Source organism: Accipiter gentilis, chromosome 17 (genome assembly GCF_929443795.1).
Source record: "Accipiter gentilis chromosome 17, bAccGen1.1, whole genome shotgun sequence".
Taxonomy (NCBI): Eukaryota; Metazoa; Chordata; class Aves; order Accipitriformes; family Accipitridae; genus Astur; species Astur gentilis.
Window position 1 is genome coordinate 23,330,993 of NC_064896.1, and position 24,371 is coordinate 23,355,363.

At 36.2% G+C, this 24,371-nt stretch overlaps 1 protein-coding gene across 2 annotated transcripts in view; it reads right to left on the reverse strand.

Moving 5' to 3' along the window:
* Positions 1-1,231: 1,231 nt before the first annotated feature.
* Positions 1,232-24,371, reverse strand: part of METTL15 (methyltransferase like 15) — a 101,240-nt gene continuing 78,100 nt past the window's right edge. For both annotated transcript variants that reach the window (XM_049821404.1, XM_049821403.1), the window contains exons 4-6: positions 13,372-13,567; positions 11,104-11,278; positions 1,232-3,302 (exon numbers count right to left, since the gene is read on the reverse strand). In XM_049821404.1, the coding sequence (XP_049677361.1) occupies positions 2,857-3,302; positions 11,104-11,278; positions 13,372-13,567 (817 nt within the window). In that variant the 3' untranslated portion in view covers positions 1,232-2,856. The remainder of the gene's footprint in view (positions 3,303-11,103; positions 11,279-13,371; positions 13,568-24,371) is intronic.

The following is a 24,371-nucleotide window of genomic DNA, read 5'->3' on the forward strand; positions in this document are numbered from 1 at the left end:
CAAAACAAACCAAAACAACCAAACCTGTAGAAAGAGATATTAATTCCTTATATTACTTGAAGACAGTATGAGTAAGCCTTTGCGTTCTGAAACAATAGAACTCAATTTTTTTTCTTTAGGAAGCAGTAGGGAAGTAATAATTGTTCGTAGGCCCTCATGGGCTATAAACGCAGCTAATTGTGGTTATACTTTAACATTATATTTTTTAAAAGTACTATATTTTTACTATAAAAACCTTACTCACAGGATAACTGTGTCTAGTTCTGAAATAATTATTCTTTGCAAATCTCTTTACCAGGTAGGTACTTTGGACAGCATATCAACGCTTTACATTCACTTGAACTAACTAATTAAATCACACTTTCTAATAATTTCAATAGAAAGTATGTTTACAAAGCGCATGAATAGTCTCATAGCTGTTTTTTATCCTCTTTAAAAATTTTCCACACCCTTCTGAAGTACTAACAGGAAAAGACATAACCTTTAGCAACATGCTCTTCCCGCACGTATTGTTTGGCAATACCATTGTCTCTCCACAACTACCACTTGATATTCTCGACAAATATTCCACATATTGGATGTTTCTACTCTTCCCATTGTGTACAGCACCATGGGATCGTCATATTCCTTGTAAACAAGGTCTACAATCTTTTTCCTTTGTTGACAGATAAGCTTGCATTTGGCTGTATTAAAATGTACATTGCTCAGGTTGAATGGAAAATTTTTAGAAATTATAAACCACAAGTTTAAAGCTGAAAGTGAGGATGCCCTGAGAGGCGAGAAACAGATCCTCTAAAGAGAAGAGCTCAAGGACTGATGCACTGCCGTGGTTGTGCAACTCCAACCTAAAGGTAAAGAAAAGTCTTAAACTTTCCCTAACTGAGGGAGTTTACTTACAAAAACTGATATACAGTAGTTCAACTACCATAAGAAACTGTGCCTTTGAAATTAGATGTCAGAAGTGTAGATTTTAAACATCGTTTTAAGCATAAGGAATTCTAATGCTTTCATATAATTTCTGGGATACTAATACTTAACTTCTGCTATAGCTGGCTGGTCTTTTCCTGCAACGCACAGCATGGCACTGCAACTCTTCTAAGTGTATGTTGGAGGCACAATTTTCCCAACCTACAACTGGAGTACCTTTCAGTATGGAATCTTTGCTAAAAATAACACTAGCTATTTATATTTAATGTTTGGATGAAAAAATGTTTATTTAAGGTACAGTCTGTTCTCTCTAACATGTCAACAGTAAGTAATATTTGAAGTGGAATGTTTTATTTAATATTTAATAGCATGTATAATGAAACTAGTGGAAAAATATCGAAATCTCAGAAAAATATGAAACACCCGTCATTATTTGACTCTTATTTCAGATTAGGGATAGATGTTATCGTGTATATACCTAAGAATATATTACATTACTTAGCTTTACCAAGGAATTCAACAATATCCAGATATTTCAATATATTGTATATTACAGCCAGCAAACCTAAATTTCAACTTGTGTCAATACGACCCCCAAAACTCCTGTGAAATAATAATTTACATCAACGTAAGAGGATGCTTGATGAAAATCATGTCCAGAATGATCCAGTCAGTTCTTTTTCAGAAGCTAATGTAGTAATCATTTAGCTCGGAGTCAGAAATTGCATTTTTTATTCCACCAGCCAAGCTTCAGGTTTATCACAAATGAAATCCGGCTACCAATTTGATTATCCAAGTAAGGACTTATTTCCTGAAGAGATGAGTCAGAGGTGAAAGAAGTTGAAAGTTACACTATTTTCTGATCATTTTTAACATACAAAGACAGCAAAACAATGGTCTTCTAAGATAAAATATAAACCCAAAGCTAAATCCAATTCATATTAACTTACAAAAAATAAATTACATTACATGTTCTACTACCTAGTACAGCATCCAAATAGGAAACTGGCGTTATAGTGGGCCTTTTATAAAATAATTCAGTATCTACCTATGTAGCACCTCTTAATAAATGATGACCAGCAAAGCAGAGTACCTTTTTAAGACCCACAATACCCTGGTTTTGATGGGTTAATTATAATTCCATCAACACGTAAAAGTTGTACTGGATCTATGCACAGAAGTTAGGGTCACAGGAAGAAATTCAAATGATCAAATACAAATCTTACTGCTTGCTTGTAGTGTCCAAGTGCAAGCAGTGGTCTTTTAAGTATCTTTTTTCCCCAAGATACATTTATTATTTAGAATCCGTAAACATTAGATAACCAGGTGATCACTCAGAAGTAAATATTTACTTATTTTAAAAAAAGTTAAGAGCCCATTTACAAATTCCTGGATAGAACATTACATACCGCTATCAATTTATTTAAGAACTAGCTCTTGTCCCACAGGCATTGATGCAACAAGGCAACTGAGATACAGAGACTTATATATCATGAATTCTTTGGTTAGTTGAAACTTTTTCTAGATTAAACCAGCCATCTGACTTAGGTGTGTGAAATCCACCCCCAGAAAAATGTGACTGTCTCAGTCAGCTACTGAATTTAGACTGTTAATGTCAGCGTTTTGAATTTAATCTAAATTCATCACTGTAAATACACCAAACCTGTAATTTTTATAAACTTTGGTTTTGATGCTCTTTTTAAAAAGACGTCTTTTTTTGTATAACTTTTGACACCCACTTAATCTACATTTATTTTACCTTTTGATGCTCTATACTATGTCCTAATTAAAAAGAAGCACAAAGGTAGGAAAGAAATGTTTTCTAACAGCCTTCATTTTATTTTTTCAGATGGATACTATCTGTCCAGTTAGCCTTCTGGAAAACAAAATTTAAGGAAATTATACAATTATATAATCATATATTTTGTTTTAGAGTTTAATAGCAGCTCTTAGCTTGGCCGACCTTCCTCTTGGGTTTGTTTGAATATCCTTGGCCTGGGGTGTCAGAACTTTTTTCTGTAACAAAATCCACCTTGAGTTGGATTTTCCATGGGGAGATTCTTGTGCATCTTCTTTTCTTGAGCAATTTTTCAGACCCTGTCTTATCTTCTGCCTTGAGCTAAGATTGTACTTTTCTGTCATGTCTATTCCATGAAGAAAACGTTTGATAATACGATCTTCTAGTGAATGAAAGGAGAGGGCTACAAGGCGACCTCCAGGTTTTAGAAACTTCTCAGCTGTCTTCAGCCCTATAAAGAGTTCATGGAGCTCATCATTTACAAATATTCGCAGGCCTTGAAAAGTTTTGGTAGCAACATGCGCAGGTCTCTGAAGCAAGTCTTTTCGCGCATACAGTGCTGATGCTGGAAAAGCACCTGTCAAATTTTAAAAAGAAGATGTTAATATCTTATTATTTCTACATTGCTATCCTGACAGTAATCCACTCAAGCATGATGACTTTAAAGGAAAGCATACTTACAACTGAACCCTGAGTGCTGAGCTTCCTTCTCTATAATATATCTTTATTTTCTTCTTTGAATTCACATTTCTGAAAGTAAACCCTATTAAACTGACTTGGCTTGCAGTTAAGTGTTGGTCTTTTTCCCTAGAATCTTTCATAGAAATTCCTTCCTCAAATGCTTCACAAAGTTAAAATAAAAAATTATGGGTGAAACTAAGGTAGGGAAAAAATGAAGATGGGCTAGATAAGCCTTACTTTACAGTTCAGTGTAGTCAATGTCAGTGCAGTGTTTGTGACCGTTTGTTTTATGCTTTAAAGGCAAAAATAATAGTTAATATATGATGGACGCAATTTTAACTGTTGCCTTCTAGATAATTACGCCTTTCTTCACGGGCAGATATAAGACAAAGCCAATGTCTACCTGATGATAAGTATTCTTCAATGAATTAAAGCTGAAAAGAGGCATCCTTATTTCAGGATAAGAATTGTTGACCACTACACCTGTGTTTCTTCAAATGTTCACAAAAATATCTTGAGAAATTTAGAAAATGCAGCTGATACTGTTGCTTTTTTACATGCCTATACGGCAGAATGTGTCAAGGTATGAGTTTGTTGGACAAAAAAATCACCAGATTAAATAATTTTTACTAGGTGCAGAAAACTCCCTTTTCCTTTCTCCAAAATTCTCATGAGCTATACAAGTCTCTGTAGAGACTGAAATTTTGATAGCAACTTTAATATATCGTTATTTAATGTATTTTAGGCTTGAATCTTCATTATCTGAGTATAAAAGGGCTGAGCAAAAGGCTAGAGAAGCCAGATTTGATGGATCAAAGGGACTAAAGTGCAAGAGTTTTACAAGATCTGTGAAACGTGAGTAAACTTATAATCTATTATGTAAGTGAGCACAGGAGTCTGGTAAAGATAAATTGAATGAATAATGCTAGCACATAAATGGAAAAAATTATTCTTCCGAACAAGAGGGCCCATTAGAGATAAGGCAATACAGCTCGTATGTATTAAAATGCCTTAATTCCATGCCGGTGCTAAACTACAACAAAATAAAGCAATAGGTTTGAAGTAAATGCAGTTCACATTCAAGTAATTGATATTCTATGTAGTGGAGTAAAAGAAGGGAACGTGGTACTTCTGAAACAAGTTGACTAAATTCACATTTACACAGCTGATTGAAAAAAAAATTAATAGAGATATCATAATCCAGTACACTGGCACAAAGTAATTTATTAGTGGAATTCCTGAGAGTTTTAAAGGTAAGATTTTACTTCTGTCAGAGAACGTAAGTGTTTGGCTTCAGAAACACACAAGTGATCATCAGTGTTCAGCAAAGGGAGAGGCCAATAACAGGATTTAAAAATCCAATCATCATTAACAGAGTTATTATCATGTATGCAGTGCATCTAAGACGTGTTTCTGCATACCCAAGTTTCCCAACTACGTTCCCTACCTCCTCTGACTTTAATGCTAACAGTTCCTGAACTAACTAACTAAGGCACCCATCATAGCTGCGGCTGTTTCCTATTCCTACAGTCTGAATCCTTCGAGACAGAAAATGGCAACAGCATGAGCCTCTCCCAACACACACACTACTGCACAGGAATTTGTGGCTTTAAACTCTGTTTCACAAAACAGTAAATAGATTTAACCTACAGGAGCTAGGCTCCTCCATCACTTACGAACTCTAGAAAATATTACGGTAGCTAGCTAATATAATTTCTGTCTTTGAGAACACCATGTTCTGTACCTTCTATAAATCATAAAAAAAGAATATATACCCTCATTGTAGGAGTCACAAAGCCTGTTTTGATGAAAGAGCTGAACTAGAAGGGGAACTCAAAATTGCAGAAGGCAAGACGTTCCAAGAAACCAACTGACACCAAGCTTGTACTACCTGGCACAGTATCTATTTCCATATTTCTTTACACACCTAAAAAATAGATTCTTTGAAAATGGAATCCTTAAAACAACCAGTGACTGCTATTTGTGTGTGAAGAAAACTGTCTCAATGCATAACAAAGGAATGCTGCGCTGAGCAAAATAAACAATTTTCTTTAAATGATCGACTATCAGCTACAAATGCTAGCAGTATGCTCAGAACTCTTGAATAGTTATTAAATGAAACAGCAGGGTTTCAAATGAGCATGTAATGTATCCAAAACCACCATACGACATGCACGTTTCCATAGCATGCACTAAGTGACTACGTATACATAACTTCTTATTCTCCGTAAGACCTGTCTTAGGTTTCAGTCGTAATAGCATTTTTCTTCAATGGAATTTGAAGTTGAGACAACAGATACCTGGGTATCTTTGAATTCAATTACAGACACCATGGTCTCTTGAACAAGAAAATACTGGGTTTTGTAAAAGATCTCACACAACAAATCTATCTCTTTTTCTAAGCCTTCTTTTAAAACCATTGAAAACATACCTCACTCTTCTCCTCCCCCTTTCCAAAACAGCCCACTGCTACCATCTTCTCTTTAAGAAAACAGTTGTAACTGGAATGAAAAAGCACTGTTCCCTTACAAAATATTAGCTATTAACAAGCTAGTGGGTTAGAAAACAGGGTGCATTTTTTCGGTTCTACCTGTATTGTTCCTGCCCCTTGCTGAACAATTTACAGCTGTGACTTGAGGAGCATCAGTTTTATACTTTCAATCTTGGACTGCTACTGCCCAGATCTGGTGTTCACCTCTCAAAGCAGATCCAGAATTTTTAACTATCATATTTTAGCAGTCTAAGTATTTCTAAAAATACGGCTGGTTTTCTGGTGATGATCCATTTCTGATATTCTAAGAGTATTTCAGCTTCCAAAAGTATCACAGATAAAAATGAAGCCAACCCACAAGAGTACAGCATGTAATTTAGGTACAAAACTGACTGTGCTTCTTGATCGGGACCTAACCGTACAAAAAGAAGCCTAGAATGAGATCCTTTGTTTAAATTTCCATGGGCAATCTCTCTGGAATTTTAGTAAAATATTGGAAGTTTTAACTCCTATGTCAACAAAACATCTTTTACTTATCCGAAAAACCAAGGATGATATAAAGATCTACTTCAAAACTGGTTTTGTAAAAATCTAAATAGACATGACATGCTGATATTTGGCCAGATTTTTAGTAGTCTGATCATGAACACTGCTATTTTGCAATTGCAATACTGAATAGATAAACAAAATAAAGGAGATACTCGGGCTACCAGCATGATTGGGACACTAACGGGTCTTTGGAAGGTTCTTCCATTTGTCCTGTCATGGTTGTTGAGTGCAGTGTCTTCCTATAATAATCTGCTCTGACAATTAACTGTGACGTTAATTTATTACTGTGAATTAATTTATCACACACTGAAGAAAAATAAATTAAAACCTAGATATATTCCGTAAGTATAATACAACCCTACGTGCCTCAGTTGAACATGCACAAACAGCACTGCAGGTCATATATAATGGTACAGAATACCAATATTCAGGAAACTGGTAAAGAAATTCAGCCACTTTGCAGCTTTAGACAACCAAATCCCCCCAAACTAAAACCAAAATCAAACCATTTCCAAGTTCAAAGACTTATTGGCCTGTCTTAAGAGACTGGGATTAACTAATAAATGTACTCTGTAGTAGTGATTTCTGTCACACTGGCCTTCATCTTTTTAGTACAGACAGTAGATTTTGATCTATGTTCCAGGGGTGAAAAATTTTCCTATCCCACTTTTAGTCCTCTGGTATAGTTAGATAAAAACCTATTTGTGCCTTCTGCTAAAGCACAAAATCTCTCACCCAGCCCCCTCCAATTACCATGACACTAAAAGAAAATCCTTCCTGGTAACAGGCTGTACAACGTACAAAAATATATAAAAAAAATCTGTATGGGAAGCTTGTAAAATGAATTTCATTCACAAAAACACCACGCTTCTGGCTAGATGACTGGTTTGAAATCCCAGTGAGAGAAATTATCATTTTTAGTTTTGGGATGCCCTGATGCTACTTACACTTTTAAAAATCTAATAGATTCACATGTTGAAATGTATTGAAATTTTAAAGCTTGTGAATGAAATTAGCAACGTGCTGTGCCTGTCAACATGAACTATTAAAGTCCCCAGAGTGTATGAGAGTGGGAGAGTTTAAAAATTAATTCAGATGGTGCACCTGTTTGCAGGAATCCGTCTGTTGAATTAGCATTGCATTTAATAAGTTTCTGTGACGCAACTAATGTCCTTTTGTCTAGGCTCCCTCAGTACAGTGTTAATTCTCACCCATCTGAAATTCAGGCAATATTACAAATTCCAAACTGATAATTAAAGTCTATAAATGTGAACCACTCTGAATGAGACTGGCTTTATCCATTAAAGTTCTTTTTAAACTTTTCAAATTTCTTTAATATCTTATCATCCATTCCTTTCGAGTTAAATCCAAATGATTACATGATCTCAAAATGATCTGTTAATAGATTGCATACCTAAATAACACTAATAAAAATGAAATTTTGAATAAAACCTAATGGATAACACCAGGTAGGTTACCCACTGAAAAGAAACAAAAATAGATCACCAGTTGTACGGAAAAGGCATATTAAAATTACATTCTAAAAATTCCACTATTTTTAACCAGTTTTCCTGCGCATTGAGTTAAACCTATTGTTTCCAAACAACTCGGTGAGCTACAGCAAAACCCATCAGGAAGTGCTTCCTAATCGACTTCCACACATCTATTCACAGACCTGCAGTTGAGAACTACCAATCTGTAGGATTTAGAGTGTTCATAATAGCAGATAGCTGTGCGAAAATATAAAGAGTGAGTGGAGTTTGACTGCGCTGCAAGAAGAGATGATGTTCACATGACGGAACAGAAAACTCCTCCTTTTTCCCCACGTAAACTGCAGACTCCATAGCTCACAGACATCTGCTTATATAAATGGATCAGAAGCCTTTTGGACAACAATTGGGAAAACAAAAAAAAGCCAAACGTTTTTTTAGGTTTTTTTTATAGGACCTTATTCATTGGCACAGTATGTAGAGAGAAAACTTTCAGGCTCTATGTCAAGAAAGAGAAGGAATTATTTTCTTGAATTGGAACAAAGGAACAAGAAATCACTGGGATACCTGATTTTGCCCCACGCTGTTGTAGGCAATCTTGACATACAAAGCTATTTGTATTTTTTTTCCAGCTATACCTTAAAATTATAACTCTTGCCAATACAAACTTTAGAAACATCTGATTGTTCTGTACCTCTTGTGGAGCTGTTTTGTTTGGTTGGTTGGGTTTTAGTTACATCCTTCACTCTTATCTCCCAATCAATTAGCAAGAACAATGCACGTTCTAACCTTTTGGAGGGTGGTAGCAAAGACCAGAAGTCTAGCATTCTATAAATAGAAATGAAATTTTCCAATTTCAGGCTACTCCAAATCTAGATACACTAGGATTCTGGTTATCAGCTGGACCTTAACACAAAACTTCGGAGTTCTAGAAATTCTGAAGCCATAGTAATCTATAACACATGAAAGAAATATGGGCTATATATGAATTCTCAGATACTGACAAAAGCAGAGAAAGAGACATTAAACACCCAGCCACATTGGCTAGATTTTTTGCTTGTTTTCTGGCTCCTATAACTAGGCAAAAAAATTGATCCTGTTCTTGAGACATAATCATGCTTGTATAGAATCTGCAAAATCTAAAATGCAAGATTATTTTAATTAATATTTTATTTTTTAAAGGACTTGACATTTAGCTGATAGGTCATAGATTTTACTCTGTAAAGTCCTGAATTAGTCGGGGGGATGGGGGTGGGTGGGTGGGGGTGCTGTGCCACCAAGAGGATCCTGTAGCTGTGGTCTCTGGCACTTCAGCTCTGGCTTCCCTCAGTAACTTCATGGATATAATTTTGCATAACAATATGTATTGACGATAGATGATAAATTAAACAAAATATATTATAGTTACCAGAAATTTTCTTGAGGTATAATCAGTCCAAAAACTAATAGGATCCACCGTTGTGCTCCTTTACTGGAGGAGTCAAATTAAAATTGGAAGAAGTTCTACGCAAGCAGGGATCAGCGTAAGTCTTAAAATTGTTTTAACTACTTGCATACTTCAAAAAAAAGCACATGAAGCATATGTATTTACTGTCTTGGTAGATATGTGCTGGATTCATTGTCTTTGGCATGTATACTGTCTGATGCATACCTGATTCATGTATCAAACTTCTCTTCAAATATAGCAAAGAGTTTAAAGTGAAAACAAAAAAATCCTCCTCATTGTCACAGAAAGTGACCATTAAGTGATGACTCACATGCAACACATTAAACATGAAGGGATCTTCAATCACTGTCTTTTATGCACTAGTATTTTTATTTTATTAGTTCAAGCTAGTCCAGAAAATTATTTCAGAAGTTCCCTAGTTGCTTGTTTACAGCCTGTAACACATAAACCTTTAGCATAACAATATGGTTGCTTCAATCTCAATAACGGTACAGTTATTTATTTATATATATAAATATATATTCAACAATTTTTCAAAAAGCATAAGATGCATGTGACAAAAACTAAATTTTAGTTCACGATGTTGATGACTGACTATATTAAAAATGTAACTCTCCAAGTTTTTTATAAAACTCATAGTGTTTTATTTCTTTCGGTTTTTAAGACTGTTTGTTCCTCACATTCACTATATTTACAGCAGGGGCTTACAACAGCAAGCAGTGGCTTCAGATCCTTTAATCGTATCAGCTAAGCCTTGGGCCTTGGTTGACTGGACATTTAGCTCAAGTATCCTGACTTCTACAAATCCAAACCTTTTGTTTGTCGATCATTAAAAGTAAGTCCCTTAAACTTCCAGTTTAAGTAATATAAATTTTTATGAATACAATACATTTTTAAAAAAATCTTCAGGATACTAATACAACTCTTAACACTATTCTTTAGCAAATTTCAAATTTGGATAGCCATTTTAAAGGTCTATCTTCAAAGATGTCAGCAGTTTAGACTTATTTGTGATATGACCCAGTAATTTTCATCATTAAAAAAAAATATATCCCTACATTACATATTAAAATGTTAATGACCAGGATTTGTGTCTTACATTTGTCCTTGAAATTTTTCACTTGAGAACACAAACATGAAGGTTCTTGATGTGAGCACAGTTCCTGCCTAACTACATTTTGTTCAAGTTGTTTACAGTGAAGAGCAAGTAAGATGAAGTGTTTCAATAGTCGCTCCAGGCTGATCTAGTTGGCATTCACAAGGTGAAGCAAGCTATGTATTGCTTTACTTTTTGCTTCCTGGTTCTTTAAGCAAACAGAAATGATCTGATTTAATTCATAATTGGAAACTGCCACGGTACCTCCCCTCAAAATATTAAAATGTAGAAATTTATAACTAAGAGAGGTATATGACGTATCTGATATTTGAAGGCTTATCAATAGCTGGGATAAATAATTCCCTAGGCTGCTGTCATTCTGCGTTTCAACTTGGTTGGCAAAATGATAAATCACTTCATGTAAAATCTATTATTAAACTAATTGTCAAACTACAATATTAAAAGTGGGAGCTGAAAAAAAATAATGAAAAAAGAGAGAGCTGACATCAGAGCAGAATAGGCAGGATTAGATCCTGCATGATTTCAAGTACAAATAGATCCCTCTGGGACTTTGGGGATTAATATTTTCTCCCCTCAGCCACTGTGAAGAATTAATGAGGGTACCTGCAACAATGCTTGCAAGCTGCTGAGTTCTGGTGATGGGGTATATGCTGCGTGCCTGAACGATGGCTGAAGCGATTTTCTTGGCGTGCCTCTCCTCCCCGTATGTTCTCAGGATGGACGCAAGCGCCTGTTGATCTAAAGCATTCACAACATCAGCAGCAGTGGGCATGTCAGGGTACCTACGCACAAGAAGAGCCAATTAGTTCGCTGACGTCGGTTTTCATTGACAAGAGGTGAAGATTCGTAGCATTGAGACATAAAGTCAAACACACACACTGCATACAAGTGCCTTTGAGGTTTTCAAATAAGAGACAGCAACCCTATGAAAACAGATATAGCTTGCACCTTTTAAATCCTTTTTCTTGCTACTTTAAATGGAGTTTGTTCCTTAACGTCAGTTAGAACAGCTGAAACTTCCAAGTATTATCATAAACTATGCTTAATGAGTTGACAAGAATAAATACATTTCAGTATCATGTTAAAATGGAAACGCTGTGTGACTTTTTTATTTAGCCAGCTTTAGAATATAAACTTGCCCCTTATGGGTTCATTTTAGTCACCTTGCATTATATGCTGTTTTCTAGTCAGAACTGATTTCAAGCGTCTTTTCTTTCACATCTCCTGCTATGAAAACCACTGCTCATAAAAATAATTTAACTTTACTTTTCACTAAAAGGCATAAGAATTTATATCCAAATACTGTTTTAAGAGAATAGAAATGACCTAATATTACAAATGACAGGTATTATTACAATATAAGCAGTATAAGCTATACTTTTTTTTTTTTTTTTTAACGTTCTGTCACTTTGCTATTGAAATAGTTCAAGGTATATTATGAACATAATATATGGGTTTACTAATCAGAGAAAACACACAACCTACTTAATAAATACTCTTCTACAAAGACATGAATGTGCAGAATATTTTTCAGGCATTTATTACTCTCCTGCAGTATCTTACAAAAGATAAAAAAACTTAGGAATCAGAGGCAAGTAGTATCATAGCAACAACCGTAGCGTAAGGCTTTTGTTATGCCACAGGTATCCTTTGTTCTTATGCTCCTGTTCGATGTATGTATTCTCATGATGCAAATATAAGCCTGGAGTTCAGACTCTTGAAATCTGAGCCCTGAATCCCAGGGGGAATCACGTGAGCTTTTTACTCAAAACTGGAAAAGGTGAATATCATGAAATTTGCTGTGTTAAGACTTAACGTTAACGTGTTAAGGTAATTCCTTAGAAACTGAGGCTTCCCATCGGCTCTACGTGAGCAATAAATGATCAAATGACATTTCTTAAGACTACAGGTTCATCAAAACACAAAGGAAAAATTTTCATTCTCCCAGTAAGCCATTATGCAATTACTGCCATCTATACAACAGAGATCTTTGGTGGTTTGTGTAAAAAAACACAATGCTACAGAAATACACTAGGTCGTTTGAAGATGAAAACTGCTACATAGGTAGAAATTATCATTCCACCATTGATTTTCATGCTCTTGAATGTACTAAACACCAATTCTAATAATTTAAATAGATGTGATTTATTTAGGAATTGTTAATTTGACAATTAAGTAATCCTGATGTGCCTCCCACACAATGAGAAAGGAAGCTTATAATATCGCTAAGGAAAGCTTACAATAAATCTTTGGGCATGGAAGACAACATTATACTAGTGTGTTAAAAGCAATGTTGCTGTCCGATTTCAACTGGAAGACATCGTGGATGGGATTTTATTTATTTATTTTATATTATGTTCCTTTTACAGAGAAGTAACTGGGTCAGATGGCCATTACAGAAAAGAGGGAGGTTGCTCCGTTCCTGAGGGAGCAACTGAACGTGCTCAAGTGAAGGTTCCACAAATAGTAAGTGTAGCAGAAAAGGAAAGGGACTGCAGTAAGGGTTTGTGAGCCTGCAGATCAAGTAGAGTCTGAGAAACCGTGGAAATAACAGGGAGAAGACAGGCCTCTGAAAGTCAGATGCCCCTATGACTGTATACCATACACCCCAAAACTGTAAAATTTTAATGGTATAGTTAACAAAAATGTTACTGGTTTAATTACTCATCACTGGAACTTTCCTCTTATTTCAAAGAAGAAAAAGATGATAACCAGGGTTCTAAGTATTGAGATCGAAAAAAGCTTTTTGGCAAAAGAATGACAGTATAGTCATGCAAAATTAGATGCGGTTTGATGATGAGAATTCTTCAATTTAAGGGGGTTGCTGAGCACAGAGGTTTTGAGTTTCAAGGAGAAATATTTTATTAACAGGTACCTGTCACTATCCATCCTCATGTCCAAAGGTCCGTCCTTCTGCAGGGAAAAACCTCTTTCGGGTGTATCAAATTGCATGGAAGAACAGCCAGCATCCAAGAGGACTCCATCTAGAGTCCCTGGCTCAACTCCAGAGGAGATTAACAAAGCTTCTGACTGGCTAAATTGTCCAAGAAGAGCTCGAATCTGTTTCCTGTAAAAAAATAACAAATAAATAGTCTCAATTTTAATTATAACATCGCAGTGTCTTCCCCTTGTATGGCAGGAATTAGATAGTAGCACTCACTTGTCTCAGAAGCAATAGGGCTATTCCCAAAGTAATAGTTTAAGTACTTTTCATATGTCAACATTGAAAACTGGTCCAAACCACCCATCATCGGCTACTTAAGCTTCTTTAACTCTTTACTCTCTTCCTGCTTGATCTCAAAGAAATGGAAACCTGACTAAAATTTCATTTTTTCAACACGCAGGAATTCAAAGGGACACCTTTCACATTCAGCGGGAATGCCCTGACCACCAAGGTACGTGCCACGCTGGTGGCCACAGGGCCCTTAGTCAAGTGAGGCCGGAGTGTGGAAAAGAACAAATGGTTATTGGACCTAAGGAAGAAGCAGACAAGATGGAACACGACTGCACAGCCTCCGGGTTAATACTTACCTGCTAGGAAAAATAATCCTGGGTTCCTGCCATGGGACAAACATCTTTCTTTTTAGTGGTATTTACTGTTTCAAAAATAATTGGGCAAATGAGGCGCACTGGATCATAAGCAGATAAAATACTCCAGTGTAGTTTCAATTCAGGTACCTTATCACTGGGGACAGTAGAGTTTTACATGCGTTTTTGTGCTTAGCATTCTACTTTCTTAGGTTTAAGGTGGTTCTTGCTTAATATTCCCATACTGGGAAGGGAAAGTGGCACGGTAAGGGAGAAGACGACACAGCTCTCAACTGCTCAATGCTTTCTTGGGTGTCTAAACCTGGACTTTTGATTCTTGCTTATAAGGTGACTTACAATTAAATAATTTATTTTATCTCTTTCTCAAAATCTCAATGAAATTCACAGATTTAAAAAGATTAACCAACTGCATTTTTAAGCAGTATCTGCAAAACACAATATATTTTTGCCCTTAACAAGAAGCCACTGCCTCCACATCTGAATTTTGGTTACAGTTTGTGGAACTGCTCTCCAGCCCCATTGATTAGCATTCAAATTATTACAAGGTCCACTAGGTTAACTCGCATAATTTTGTCTAAGTTACATGGGCAGCAGTGCATGGATGGAGAGAGCGACTCCTTTAACTTTCAGCTACAAAAGGACAGCTGCCTATATATCTTTTGACACCTTGGCATGATAGTAATTTTGAAAAGAAAACTTTTTCAAAATACCAGCTTAAGTCTAATCCTTCTTTCAGGTCAGTTTAACATCAAGACAACTGGCACTATGACACCACTGAGTTAACTCCAGTGGCTACAGTCTTAAAATAATGTACGAATAAGGAATCAGACCCTTTTTTGCACCCATCCAACTGGAGTGAGAAAATGCTACCAAAATTTTTAAAAAAAAAATTAAAAAGAGAGAGAGAGAAAAAGCTCAATTAAAGGGAAGAAGTTATGAACACAACCATATGGAAGAACATTTAGCTACACAATGGTATCCTCATTAGAGCAGAATGAATCAACCTATTTCACGTAGCACAAAAACCGGGAAATAACTTGAATGAACAGATTTCATGAGGCATATCATGATCACATTTTCAATTGATTAGCATCCAGCACATAATTAAATACAACTATTCAGCTTAATAAGAACTGACAGTTCCTGAAAAGCACAACGATATACCTAACATATTTAAACCAATTTAAGCTATATAGTTATAGCTTTGAGACTGTATTTCCCCTCAATATAATGAGAGGGATTTTCTTGAAAATCTGTACCGCTTTGTCCAACCGGGCAGTGTTTCTAATATTATAGCTTGTGCAGATGAATGAACTTTAAAATTCCATATGTGGGAGATGAAAATAAATGAGATCTGGAAAAAATTATAAATTGCCATTGTCTAGCTCCCCCAGCAGACAGTAATCCATGTCCATGGCTATGAACTAGTGCTGTACTGTGCTACCAACCAATCTGACAATTATTCTGAACTATATTTATAACTTGCTAGAAATTTGATTACATTTCTTTAAACAAGTCATAAGAGTGGGGATGACTAAGATGTTTGGGACAGTGGCCTTTGATTTGTGGTCTGCCAACCCTTAGTGATTAGGAAAAGGTAATTAAAAACCAAGTATATTTGAAGTAAGTTGAAATTTACTCTTTGACAGAGACATGCTTAAGCTGGAAAATGTTTTGGAGTTTGCAAATTAAAAAAAAATTGAAAAAGAATTAGATTGACATTTTGATGTCAGCCTTTCAGCTGCGTGAAATTATAGCTTCTGTATATAACCTGTCTGTTATACACTGCATTTTGTGTATCAATAGTGAATATAGGTGTCTTGGTGAATATTAATCTTTACTAAAACCAGATGCTTTTCATGAGATTACAATGACTATGTTAAAATGTTCAGGCCAGTTCTCTGAAATCCTGTTTCTTTGTAGACTAGAAGAAACAATTTTAAGTATCTTGGGTATCTCCTACATTTCAATTAATCAAACCAAGTACACAGCTATGAAAGATTTATTACCGTATGAAAGGAAATACAAATATCAACTTTTTTTTCGATAGGATAGTAACAATGATGATAGTGATGACAAGGACTAATGTATTAGATTATGAGGATGACACATTTAAAGAAAAAATATTTCACCAAGAATTCAGAAGCATTTCTTAGAACATTATAAAACTCTTCCCTTGTCTACTATCTTTTACACCTATGTTCAAATAACATCTGCCTGTTACACATGATTTTCTCTAAAAATGCTTACTTGAGCATCAATTCCTTCAGCCTTCAGATTTTTGTTTACATCATCTGTAAATCCTGTTTCCAGAATAACCTCAAATAAATAATAAAAGACTGTGTACCCTACGCTAAAAATGTTTATTTCCTCACATACCTTCCGCTCTCCCCAAGTATGTAGATATTCTTTTCGCTTTCTTTTGCAGTGTTCCAATGTTTTCTTTGGGCATTAGAGGATTTATGTTCCATGACCATACTTACCTAGTGATGGTGTGAAAATCTGTCTTTCTGTCTTAATATATTGCAAAGACAGTGCTCAGGGGAAAAAGCAGGAAAGGTAAATCAGGGAACATCCCTAAATACCAAATAAAACAGCCAAGCTCATAGTTCAAAAAAGCCTGAGAAGAGAGAGCCTATCAAAACGTTACAGACCAAGACTGAACGGAGGGTCTAGGTGGGTCTTGGAGATACCGCCAAAAGCTGTTAAGACTGCAAAGGGTCATATACAGAGAATTTCAAACATTTTAGGTGATCTTTGAAGGTTACAATCTAACTAAATCCGATTGTCTTACTTAGGAGTGTGATGGTGTGCTCCCCTGCCCCACCCCCAACCTGACCTGTATTTCCCACAACCCTGCTCAAGCGATAACCACCAGTGGCGGTTGTAATGGGTGCAACTGGTCATGTGGATTTGGGGGAGACAGATACAACACAATAGCCAAGGGCTAATTTGAGCAATGCGCCCACCTAACCACAGTGCCGGTCAATGTCCAACTCAAGCCAAATTTGGAAGAAACTAACATCTCTAGTCGGTACGTAAATAGGACTATAAGTCAATTATCTTACTCCATTAATAGTGGAGAGCCCAGGGCCTGTCGAGCTCTCTCCTGCATGGCAGCGGGTGGCAGGCCAGGATCTCCCCTTGAGCAGGGACGCCTCTCAAGGTTACACTTCCGAGGCCGAGAGAATCCTTCTCGCGTCGGATACTCGGTAAGTGAATTGGGAGGAAGCACACTGAAACTTTGAAATCTTAGCTAAGTGATATAAAGGATTGATTGCGCACATGTAACCCTTTAGACATAAACCACTGCCCAAGGCTGGGACTAGGTCCGGATCCAGCCGCACCTAAACTCCCCTCTAAGAAGGAGTTTAGAAAGCAAGGGGGTCCTTTCTGAACCTTGTGGCTCAATGGGAGGGTCCCCCAACAGTTCTGTCTGACCCTGCCGTCTGTGCAGTAAATACGCAACTGTACCTTGCCATTGAATCTTGTTAAACCACTGTCGCATCTAGTATCAAACTTTGTTAGATTGATGGCTTATATCAATAAACTTATTGCTACTTCTCTCTTACGAGTGAAGTGTATGACTCCACCTGCAACAAATAAAAAACATTTAAACTTAGTACTTGAACAGCACTTTACATATTCAGAATATTTTAGAAATGTAAAACAACTGTGAAGAGCTTTTAGCCCCTCTCTTATAAATGGAGAAGTAAGATTTGCAGGGTTTAATACTGAATGACTTGTAGATACCTATGTAGAAAGCTAAGAATTTCAGAGATTATGGTCTGCAGATGTAAAAAAGCAGACAATACCTGTCATACGTTTAGCTCTCATTTGGCTTCTCTGTGTGTGTGCAGTAATAGCATGGTAATTTTTGATAAATTCCCAACTGCTACAGTCAAGTAACCTCTAACTTCTCAAAATAATCAACATGCTCATTCCCTCTTTATTGATTTTGACATTCTTCAAGAAAAAAGTATCCAAGATTTTAAAAGAACACTGGGAACACAGACAATCTAGCCAATTTTAAAAGTATTAAAAAGTTATTTCAGCTGCTACGTATGTTGTTGGGGCCTTAAAAGATTTTATCCCACAACAACCTCAAGAGGTTGCAGAATTCTTGTATTGTTTGCTACAGCTGGAAAATAACACAGAACCTTGGGTTCGGGACCCTTTGTTCAGGTCATAAACACAGTATTTTATTATATTATACCATGACACATAGCATAGTAATTTTCATAGATGGCATTGGATCCACAGCTCTCAATTATATGAGAGAGCAGAATGAGAAAGAGTTCAAAGTCTCCTCGTATTTCAGGCTCTTCTGCTTTCAGCTAACCTCTGGTATTCTACAATGTTTTACAAAAATATTTCTTTTTTATTTTACTCAGCTGAGAGGGATGCGCACAACAAAAAAAGTAGAGCATGAATATAGCTTCTATAAAATAAACAGAAAAATCTTTCCCCTTATCTAGTTTCTCTCCGTTGTCACAGAGGTTTCTCTGACATCAATCATTCAAGTAATTTCACAGAAAAGTACGATATGCTTTCATGGTTCTTCAGCATTTTTTATGTGTATATAACAATATTTGCTCTTGATCTTTCACCATTGCTCCCCTTACAAATTCTATGTTTGAATACATAGAAAGTTGGGAAACGATGATCCCTTGTCAACAGTGAAAACTACCTTGTACTCAACCACAATAAATGGTTTCTTCGAGAGAAGTTGAAAAAAAAAAAAAAAAGTTCTTCAGCTAACTCTTGCCAATTCACATCAAACAAGGAGGGCAATCTGCTGCTTTGTTTGATTCAGTAACTCCACTGAGACTGCCAACAGGGGTGCCAATTAGCACCAGCTGTAATGAGGATATTGGTACAGACATGGTTTGATGTCATTGACTCAGTTCACCTAGGTCACTCAGCAGCTGTCAGATAGCTGCGACTTTCACTCATGGCTGCACTGCGCCACGCACACCTAGAAGCAAACCACAAAGTACTCCAGTCATAAATCCCTGCCATTTTCAGCATCCTAGCTGGAAATTGTTGTGAGCGTTACTCTGCCTCAGTGCAACACCTCTCTCCAAAAACGTATCTGAATACTCTGTAAAGAAAATTTTAAATGACCTTTGACAAATGGGAAATTGCCATGGTTTTCACGTTTGAAAAAAAACCAAACAACCAACCCCCAGCAACATCTATCAACTTATAAGCGAACCTTGTCATTACATTCCTAGCTTTATAAAAAATTAATTTCAGCTCTGGAAAAAGCCCACATCTGAGAACTAACAGTTCAGTCTAGGCTGGGTTTTGTGCTGCAAAATTACAGCCCCAAAATCTCAGCCACTGATTAACAAAGACGTGAAAACAGAAGGAAGCGTGGGTAAAAAGCAGTTTCCATCGAACAAAGTTAAGTTCATATTTTCAAATTTGAGGGCTATAATTGTAATCTTATTCTGTGTGTTAAGATCACAGAAATGTCATTTTTAAGTATTTAGGCTTTGGTAAATCTTTACATACCATGTACTCCCACATAAGAGCAGGGAACACTTAAAAGGTATGCATACATTCTAAAAGTTAAATATTTCTTTCCATATAACTTGAAGACATCACAACAAAAAATCCCAACAAAAACCCCTTTTTGTATTAACCTGTAGAACACCAAACATCTTACACTGTCAGAGCTACTATCCCAAAGGTGAAAATGCTTGCCTTTCTCCATCTCCTCTTGTCAATTGACTGTCTTCTCTTACACAAGCCCTTATGAAACTAGTTATTTCTTGCTTTAATTGTTCTCCTGTAGCTTGCAGCAAAACTTCCTCTCCTCCTCACTCTACTACAGATTCTGTAAAATGATGCTGTCCTTTGCTCCTCATGTCTAATTGGTTCCAAGCACCAAAACCTGTTTCTAACCACCTCTCAAGCATACCTGTAAGAAATCTCAGCATGCCTCAAAACAGATTGCTCGTTATTTTAATGTTAATTCTTACTTTTATATAAAGTATGCATTCCACTATTTTGTCCACTAACACAAACGCAATTTCAGTAAAAACTACTGTTCTAAATTAAAGGAACTATAAACACTGTTTCAATTGAAGGAAAAAATAAAATCATTTAATCAAAGGCACAAATATCAAAGATCATTTCCATAGAGTACATCATAGCAGGTATGTTCAATCCCGTCAAAAACAAATATGAAATTTTCAGTTCCTAATGAACAACGTTCCTCTCTGGCTAAGTTACAGATTAAGGAGGTAATTTCTTTCTGGGAAAATGGAAGCCTAATAGAGTAAGACTAGTGACTATTGAGGCAAATTTCAAAATTATATGCCTCACCAAAATTTGAGAAAATGTATTGTTAAGTTTCCTAACACAAAGTTTTGTTGAGCAATACGAGGAAATTATATTTTTTTTTACGCAATTTGTAGCTAGCCAGAGTTAAAACCTTTGTTATAAAATGCACATTGTTATGCATGCCACCTTTATTACATCATATATGTCAAATATGTAATATGCTGTCATCCTTCAGATGTGCCAAGAAAACCAAGCTATTAGAATGATATGTTTTTCAATCATGAGATGACACAGCTCAAAGGATAATACACCGCCCATCAGAATAACCATAAATATTTCTCTGACTTTCCATTGCCCCATCTGGGGATTTTAATTTGAGGTACATGTCAGTTTAGCCTTCGTGGCAATTGGACAGTCTAGTTTTACAAGGTTCAGCGGACATAATGCAAGAACAGTTGAATACCTAAATCATCTTCTAAAGTCTACCAAACACTCTTTGTAACCCCTTAGGCTTTATTAACACTGATTTTCACTGTAAAGCTGACCAGCTTCCTTTACACTTCTGGCTTTTTTTGTACTGGTTTGCACTCCCTCTCCTGTTCTCACAGAACCTCCAGGGAACACAGTGCAGTGCAAATAAAGACGACAAAGCAGAGAACAGTTTGCTGGGCACACTGGTGAATCAGGTAGCAAAACCACTGGATGCACTTTCAAAAATGCTCATTTTCCACGGTCATGGAAATCAAAGAGTTTAGAGGAAAACTGGGGGTGGTGGGGGGCGGGGGAAGGACACGAATCACAGAAGGGTTTATGGTCTCTACTGACACAGCAATGTCCCACTACATCATTTCACGATGGTTTTGGTTTTGCAAGCAGAACCACACATGGTTCTACCTCCATTCAGCCATGAGCGGAAGCAAACAGGCTACAGTGATAGTTCTGAAGCAAGAAGAGACTTACGTTGTAATTTCCACAGACAATGAAACCACCCCACCCCATCAGATCCAGTACGTATATATTACGTACACCAATTAATCTGCCTGTTATTTCAGCTCTCCTGTTAACTACTATTACTTTAACAAGTACCGCAAGACTTTTTGATGGTCTTGTAGCATTTCTGCTGACATTTTGCGTGATCACTTTTTAAGGGTGAATGTTCATGTCATTATGCAAGTTCTATTTCTAAGATTATTTTTCACTCTAAGAAAAGGTAGTAAAGCAGCTTTCCTTAGAGCTGATAAATCTTATGCATTATCTCCTTACTCTTTCTATACAAGCATCTTAAGAGATATCTTTATAAAAATCTCCTCTCCACTCCCCAACAACCCACATATAAACTCATACTTTCATGAAAGACACAATGGTGCTTCAATGAACTCAAATGAAATGTTGCTACTGGCCTTAGAAGGAAGAAAAGTTCTGTTTAATTCAGTTGCCAAACCCCTATAGAACACAGAAAGAAATTCTGGATAGACATCAGCAAGTTGAAAAGTACAAATCTACATCAGAAACATAACAGCTGCGTATAAACATTTTTCAGTCCGTGAATATGAAAATATTAAAATCTGTAGCAACAATCATTGCAGATACTTTTTTTTCAACATGCAGGGAATGAGCAGATCACATCATCTTTTCCCCAGTGTTAACACCCAATCTCAAAGGGAACTGAAATTATATTCGCGGTTTCAGACTGGGGATGATGCACACAAACAGATTTATCATTCAATCAGCTTTACTGATCAATTAGAGATCAGTTGTGATCTGCTATGTATAAAGACCAAAAAAACATATATGAAACATTACAGTTTCAAAAGAGAAGAACTTGTCTCTCCTGTGTGTTAAACGAACAAAAAAGTGTACTTTCTCTACTAGCTGCTTTCCCTCCCTGCAACATTTTGCTTTGTGCCATCTAAATATGTTTCTACCTTAGCTAAATCAGTAATTAACTATTGTCTGCATAATATGGATGTTAACGAAGAAGGAATTTTTAAACATAATAGAATCTCGGAATAAGTAAATTATTTTTCTAGCAAAGAAAGTTAAATTATTAGCGTCCAGTACTTTCTCATCTAAACTCATAATTTCAGAAATACATAGTAATCGGTTCATAAACAAAGGATTATGAAGAAAGTGCAAAATAATCTTGTAGTCAGTTTCCAAGATTAGAATACACCTATCCAACTTCCAAGAGTATCCATTCACTAGCTGAATAAAAGGTTTAATTTACTGACGTATTTGTCTGCATATAAAACATGAACTTGAAGTTAACAGAACATACACTGATGATTTAAAAAGCAACATGCAATGAACTGTCAAAAGGCTACTCCTACCTACAGCCCACATGTTCAATTGTTTTAAAATTACTCCTATTACAATTTGATTTACATTTTGTAAGACTGTTATAAAAACAAACGTACAGCATGTAAAAAGCATCTCTCTTCCTCCCTGCAGAACCGAATAATAAATGAAACTATTGTTAAATTTTCTTTAGCTAACAAAGCAAATTTACACAATACTTTTCCACATCACAAATTCTGGCACTCTGAAGTGCTCTATTCATGGAGAGAGCTTGCTCAAGATTATGCATAATTGTTGCTTTGACAGACCTGCTGCTACTGATACTTGGAATATATTTGCATAACCTTTGCCTCGTTAACAAAATATGGGTCTAGACCTTGAGAGTCAGTGGCAATACTATGACACAACAAATGTAAAAACAATCTGAGACACAGAAGCTTTTTTTCTTTTCTTAATTATTCAGCAGCTGACAGTATTGGAGTGGCCTGATAAAGCCCTACAGGATTTTTATTTCTTTTGACAAACTATTTCTTCGTTTGACATAGTAGTTAAACCTTAGAACACTATGGATGAATACTCCTGGCATCAAGAATTTATTACAAACGAAACACGTAACTTTTTCTTCCCTCCTGTCATTCTTATCTAGGCTATCTCATATAAGAGCAAGTCTACATTCTTAATTGACTCCCACCTTAAGCATTGAACTGTCTGGCCATCACTTGGACAGCATCACACCTCCCAACGATATGCTCCTAATTGTGGGGAGGAGAAATATGAGAAGCAGAACACAAGAGGAATGCAAATAAGGGCAGAAGTGAAGTAGGAGCATCACTCAGCTGGAAATTAGAGAAGCCACAAAGCTTTGCTCTTCTGTATCTTTGCTTGTACCAGATCTTACCCCTTTTGAGACAAGGGAACAAGAACTGTGCCTAAAATTAGACATACAAGCACATCACGGGTTTAAGTGATAGGCTAAGATTCACTATTCTGTTCTCTATTCCTTTCCCAGTAGTTTTCAGTGGGCTCTTCTAACCACCAGAGAACACCAAGCATTACGTTTTCATAGAAGTACGTATTATAAGCCCAGTATTTTCATTGCGGACTGGTCTGCTCATAGCTTATCACTACATAAGTAAACCTAATACGTTTTTTGCCACACGTCACTTTATACTTAACTATACGTCTTTTCCCCTGCCTGCCTTGTAAGGTTTTGCAGTTCTTCAGAATAAGTCTTCATTTTTGCCATATTAGGTAACGTAGCCTAATCAATCATCAGCGATTATGCCACCAATCTACTGTCTTATTTAGCTCATGTATGAATAACTAGGTTGCGTACGTTACCCACATACCCTTGTGGTACTTCACTAGTGAGTTCATTGCTTTGAAATGAGATGAGCGTAACCCTTATAACTAGGCAGAAAAACCTACACCAGAAGACTTCTTTGCTTCTACTACCCATTCTTTACACAAAATGGTTACCTTACCTTGTTAAATCGTACTTGTTACTTCTGAATTTACAAACTCTGATATTTTGTTCCAAATTACAAGGCACTTAAAATCAAAAGTGAATCTGCGTTTGCTTCTCATAGCATTGCAATCCATTCTTCTAAAGAAAATCATGTACTAAAAAAGAGTATTTTACTAGTTAGTCAAATCAAAACCTTAAGAAAGTCATTTTCAAATAGTGTATCTTAACAGTTCAGTACATCCCCCAAGATAACAGACTTTTA